Source organism: Egretta garzetta, unplaced genomic scaffold, assembly GCF_000687185.1.
Source record: "Egretta garzetta isolate BGI_Z169 unplaced genomic scaffold, ASM68718v1 scaffold30, whole genome shotgun sequence".
NCBI classification, from domain to species: Eukaryota; Metazoa; Chordata; class Aves; order Pelecaniformes; family Ardeidae; genus Egretta; species Egretta garzetta.
Window position 1 is genome coordinate 3,342,888 of NW_009258383.1, and position 6,575 is coordinate 3,349,462.

General features: G+C 39.0%; 1 protein-coding gene across 1 annotated transcript in view; it reads left to right on the forward strand.

The window, feature by feature from the left end:
* VPS50 (VPS50 subunit of EARP/GARPII complex) overlaps positions 1-6,575 on the forward strand; it is a gene marked incomplete at its 5' end in the record, with an annotated part of 100,849 nt that overhangs the window by 6,858 nt on the left and 87,416 nt on the right. Inside the window, 2 exon segments of the mRNA XM_035896985.1 lie at positions 1,905-2,027; positions 2,643-2,714. Coding sequence (XP_035752878.1) covers positions 1,905-2,027; positions 2,643-2,714 — 195 coding nt within the window.

Genomic DNA, 6,575 nt, shown 5'->3' on the forward strand with positions numbered 1-6,575 from the left:
CTCTCCTCTGGACATGTTCCAGCAAGGCAACATCTTTCTTGTAGTGAGGGGCCCAAAACTGAACCCAGTATTCAAGGTGCGGCCTCACCAGCACCGAGTACAGGGGCACGATGACTTCCCTTGTCCTGCTGGCCACACTATTCCTGATACAGGCCAGGATTCCATTGGCCTTCTTGGCCACCTGGGCACGCTGCTGGCTCATATTCAGCCGGCTGTCAACCAGTACCCCAAGGTCTTTTTCTGCCGGGCAGCTTTCCAGCCACTCTTCCCCAAGCCTGTAGCGCTGCATGGGGTTGTTGTGACCAAAGTGCAGGACCTGGCACTTGGCCTTGTTGAACTTCCTACAGTTGGCCTCGACCCATTGATCCAGCCTGTCCAGGTCTCTCTGCAGAGCCCTCCTCCCCTCAAGCAGATCAACACTCCCACCCAGTTTGGTGTCATCTGCAAATTTACTGAGGACACACTCAATCCCCTCGTCCAGGTCTTTGATAAAGATATTAAACAAGACCGGACCCAGAACTGAGCCCTGGGGGACACTGCTTGTGACCGACCGCCAACTTGATTTAATTCCATTCACCACAACTTTCTGGGCTCGGCCATCCAGCCAGTTTTTAACCCAGTGAAGAATACATTGTAGAGGAGCAGTGGCTCCTTCTGGTGCTCTTCGGAACTGTCACTCCTTGGCTATCCCTACTTGCATAGAGAAACAGCACCTTGCTTTATATTTAAAAAGTTGCTTTGCCTCATAACATGTGCACGTTGACCTTATTTTAATTGATTTTCAAAATAAGCAAGTTAGTGGTTTAGTCAATTAATCTAACATCTGATGCCTCTAGCTGGTGAAATAAGCCCTTGAGCTCTTGGTGATGAAAAGAGCAGCACCTTGTGGCACTGTAACATCTTGGCATTGTTGGGAGACTTGGGATCCTTAGGGGACACCTCAGTCTGCTGGGATTGCTTCACCAGGTTTAAAGTCCAATATTGAGCAATTTGGCCTATTTTATCTTGATTTTTGGTGAAATACTATCCTGGCACTTCTCCATTTTGAGTATCTGATGAAGGATTTTCATTCCTTCAATGGGAACAGCCTCCAGGAGAGGGCTAATATTAGTTGAAATGTCCCCAGGAGGCTCAGAGGAGGCTCAGACTCAGTCCTCGGTTTGTTGCGACTAGTGGAAGCAGCTGGGCTGTTGAGAAGACCTTCCAGGGGAGATCATGACAGCAAGGATGGGGATGCTCACCACTTGAATATTAGCTTTCAGAAAGCTGACAGTGTCTCTCTGCGTAGACCACCCTGCTAGTTAGAGAAAAATCTGAAATCTGGTAATTCTGTGCAAAGAAGGCAGATCTGTTCTGGGTTTGCCTGTAAAACAATCAAGTGTTTAATGGCATGGCTTTCATTAAAGTGAACTCTGAGGGCTGAACTGAAAAGTTATATGTTTGTATTGACTCTGTCTACTTTATGTTTACAAAGATGGTTCTTCTGGTTTAAAAAATTAAGGTTTTATTTGTTACATTTTTGTGGGGTTTCTTTTGCTTCTGGAAAAATATCCTGCCAATTTATTTTTAGTTTATTACAAGAATTTCTAAACTTCAGGAGGAAAAACTGTTGACTCAGCATGCATTTATGCCATAAATGTATTGATGAAAAAGTGTTTAAGTGATCTGCAACACTGAAGTCTGCACATTGTTCTTTGAAAAGTTTTTTGTTTTTTGAAAAGTTTTAAATATCTTGCTGTTTGTAATGTGAAGAACAAGCCGCAGTGTACTGATCTTTCTATTCTTTGCCATCATTTCTTGTGCTAATGTTGTAAATGGCTTTTGAAAAATATTTGTTTTGGTAAAACATTGTTCTTGTGAGGATGTGGTGTTACATGATGCAAATCCTTTTTGGTTTTGTGAAGGAGGAGCTAAGAGAACTATGTGAAGAACCAACTGATCCTCAAGCTCAGCAAGAAATAATTAACAGCATTGAAGAAGTTTATTTTTCCAATGATTCCTTTGATATCGTGAAGTATGAGTTAGAGGTAAGTTGTCTTCCTAAAACAAAAGGCAGTAATATAACAAAAAATGAGTGTCAAAAGTATGCTTGTTTCAGTGAGCTATTTTTCATTTTATTTCTTTTATCTTGCATTAATGCAAAGCTGTACCCTCCTGCCTCATCTTGCATTTGAGTGGAGCTTCTAGCATATAGTATTGGTATGGAGTATCTTTTTCTTTAATGTGGTAGAATTAATATCAGTTGTGCTAACAGGCACTTCATAATTTAAACTATTGTGAAAAAGCCAGAATAGTTGGAGGGAAAAAAAAAATCTGTTCTATATTTGGGGTATTTTTGTAGCAAACTGACTGAGACATAATAATTTCAATGAGTAGGGGCGGTGCGTGTATACATATATGGCTTAAAATAAGGTGACTTTGAGGAATTTATGATACTACATGATGTAATTATGATAATACATTGTTTATCTTAACTGATTTATTTCAGTATTCATCATTTGAAATAATGGATTAATTCTGCAAATTAGATTGCAGAAGCAATAAGAATGTTTCTTTAATGGAACTGATTGATTAGTTATTACTACTTGTGTATTTGATGTCCTTTAATTTCTCACTGAATTCAATTTGTTGCTTACATGCAGCGGCTTCCTCCAGTACTTAGTCTTCAAGAACTGGAAGAGTACAGAGACAAATTAAAACAACAGCAAGCTGCTGTAAGTAGAGTTGTTTCCTCTGTACCCTCAGGCAATTTGTTGTATTGTCTGTAAGTGTAGCCAGAAGTGTAACTGAAAAAGTTTTGATTTCTTAAACATTTTAGATGTTAAACATTTTTTCTTCTAATATTATGTTATATGCTTTTATAGTGGAAAATCAGATCAGTAAATCATACAGTCATATGAAATAATGGAAGTAAATCTTGGTGATAAGTATTGTAACAAGGAGCAAATGTGCTAACTATTTCTCTAGAAACTTGATTTTCTGAACGTTCAGCTTTTCCTGTGTATTGCAAGCAAAGTAATATTCAACATAGCACTGAATAGTTTTGGCAATGTAAAACATAAAATATTTTTAAAACTCTAAGGAAAGAGTTGCTATTTTCTCTTATTTTTCATTTGCCAGTTTGTTAATCGTCCACAAGAGCTTCTAGTGAATACTATTACAGAATTATTACATAATAAAACAAATGAACTGTAACAATGAGTAATAACTATAATTTACGGGGGGAAATCAGAGTTGCAGCTTCTGAAAAGCACTTCTTACATTTCAGGATTTTTAAATCATTGATTCATTGCTCTTTTAGAGGTGAATAATATGTTACAGCAAATGAATCTATTAACTGTGGCATTTGGAGAGTATCTGCAAGTGAAATACCAGTAATAATCCCAATTCATGTCTTTAAATGAACGAAATTTACAGAAGGAGAATATTGGATCACTAATGATACATAGAGAACAAGTTCCTTCTGCCTAAGACTGCTTTTCCCAGAATAAGTCTATGAAATTTTGTAAAGTATTAGTGAGAAGATGAGCAGATGAATATTCCGCATTTCTCACCAAGAGGTAAAAGGAAAGAAGTTGAAAGTGGGTGGTGGTTTTTGATTTTGTGTTGTTTTGGTTTGGTTTTTTCTTTTTAGAGTTTAAGAGGATATCTGGTCGTGGCCTAGTTTTGCAAGGGAATACACTCAAGGCTGAGAGAGAACTTCACTGAGATGTGCTGGATAATCCTAATATCTGTTATTAATGTCTTGGCCATTCTGCCTGCATGGTGGGAACTGGTTGCAGCTAGGGGAGTTAGTTTCAGTGCTCAGCTGCTGTTGAAACACATGAACTGGAAGGTGCATGCTGCTAATGAATAATAAGGGTGGGAACTGAGCATGAGGTTTCCAGGAAATATGGCCCCAATGTGTCTTTGTTTTAGAAAACAAAGAAACAAAAACTCTCAAAGCCCAAACCTTTGACAAGAAATGTCCGTCCAGTTATTCCCCTACCATTCCCCCAGTCAGGATTAGGGCTTTCTTGTGTTTTAGTTAATCTAGTCTAAATGCGGTTCTGCTGTCAGAAGGAATTGTTGCTTGGGTTTGTTTTCCACCTTGAGCATGGTCCAAGTTGCTAAAACGTCTTGTATCCTGTATATCATGTCCTTATGTCATATGTCCCGGTCGAGTGTGAGACTGTTGCATGTTTTCTTCTTCTGTCTCAATTATTGTCCCTTTATTTTGTGATATATCATTTAGATTGCTGTCTGTCTTAAAGGAAATTGGTGTCCTTCATGGAAGACAGTACTGAATAAAGTTGTATGTTGTTGGTTCAGTCTTAAAAATATCTTAATGCTCGTTGTGAATAGATTATTAGAGGACTCATGATGTCTGTTGTCAGATCACACAATACCTCTGCTTTCAAAAAAGAATAAATACTGCTTTTTTCACTTCAGTGCTGGTATCTACAGCTGACACAGGATTTTACAATAGTGATTTAGAGATAATTCCAACTTCTAAATTTCTGTAACACAAATCATTCAAATGAGTGTGGATTATCAGTAATAGAGCTCTGATCTTCCACTTCTCACTGACTGTTACCATCTGCTTTTACACAGCTGATCTTGGCCATGCCTTTGGTTTTGGGGTCACTATAGGCTCTGCATTTTCTGTAGTTTCCCTATTACAGTTTTCCATTCCGTTGGATGGATTCCAACTCGCTCAAGACTTCTTTAATATGTGTATTGTGACAGCTTTAATTTCTTTAATCATCTTGGTACAGACAATTTGAATTAGGAGTCTTTCTCGTTGTATGTCTGTTTGGCTTCATTTTAATTAGTAGACTGATATCCTCAGCTGTATCTTTTTTTCTTCAGAAGATGAAATATTTTTTCCTGATGTGATTAGGAAAGAGAAATTGTTTGGTCCCCTCAAAGAACATTGCTGTTTGCGTGCATTGATAGCTGCAGCCATGTTCATTGCTAGCAATTGCAATTCTGGATTCCAAAAGTTAAGAATTAAAAAATAAATCAACACAATTATGTGGAAGATGCCAAAAGGGGTGGGGCAATTTGGAAATTAATAACCTGGGATAATATTACTCATCTAGAGTAAGATTAGTAAGCTCAGAAAGTAAGAGTAAGCTCAGAAATGTAGTATCACTAAGTTCAGGGAAAGAAACAAAGAGGGACATGGCTGCAGCAGATGCTTGAAAGCATTGAGGTGTAGTATCACTAAGTTCAGGGAAAGAAACAGAGACATGGCTGCAGCAGATGCTTGAAAGCATTGAGGTTGGTATTAATCAAGGGTAACTGAGAACTTGCAAAACAAACAAAAAAGCAGTGTAAAAACTGAAAATGTAACACATCCTTTATTCATGTGTACTGCTTGGTGAATCCCTTTAAATAGTGAAGAATCAAAGCATTAGATTTGAAGTAGGGCACTGCATGACTAGCAGGTATATCCCTGTCCTAAAGTTTTTACAGGTACAAGGCTAGCAGAAAGAACAGGTAGGAAAAGGGAGGTGAAAATTTCACAGGATATAGACTGTGCAGAGAACAAAATGTCTTTAGAGCCCCAGGGTCATGTAGGCTTGAGTAGCTTTTGGTCTGATAACATCCTTTTCTGCCACCACCCTGCTCTGGAGTGGTTCTTTTGCTGTCCGGCAGAAGAAAGCTTTATTATTTATAGAACAACTAAGAGGTTTTAAAATAATTTGGTGATTCTGGCTGGCTTTTTTAATGTGGAAGGAGGAAAGCATAGCTAGATATACATCCCTTGTCCAGATTGCCAGCTGATGATATTGGAGTACTGTGAACACCACTTGTGTGCAGGTGCTCTTCCAGAGGGTGGGAACTGACCTGAGGGAGCTGCTGTCAGTTTGTTACAGGAATGCTGACTGAAGATCCCAACTTTGTGCTGTATGACTAATATATAAAAACCTCCTCATCTCTCTTTCCCAGTAGTGCATTGGGGGCTGGCTGACTGTCATAGTCAGTTTTATTTTATTTTCATTTCTGGGAGTATTGTTCCCCAAGAAGAATATAGAGCAATACCAGTAATTTCTTTGTCATATTTGAAACTGTTTCTTCTTAAATATTTGTAGTCCCTGCTGAAAGACAAAATAAAATACACTGTTCTCAAGCTTGCATTTATATGACTGTTAGTGTTGGATTTTTTTTTTTTTTAAGCTTGTGTGTTTGCGTGCAAGAGACTGATCAAGGTAGCAATGCCTGTTTTTAAATTCAGTACAGACAGCAGCTCTCAGTAGCATTCCACTTACTGTTAGTTCAGAACAATGGAGAAAATTTTAAAATAAGCATGCTCTGTACGCTAAAGAAAGGGTATAATGTGCAGAGGGTGAATATTTGTTTCAACATGGATTTTATTTAACACGGTATCAGTACAGGCTGGGGGAAGAAAGGATTGAGAGCAGCCCTGCCGAGAGGGACTTGGGGGTGCTGGTGGATGAAAAGCTGGACATGAGCCGGCAATGTGCGCTGGCAGCCCAGAAGGCCAACCGTACTCTGGGCTGCATCAGGAGAAGCGTGGCCAGCAGGTCGAGGGAGGTGATTCTGCCCCTCTACTCTGCTCTGGTGAG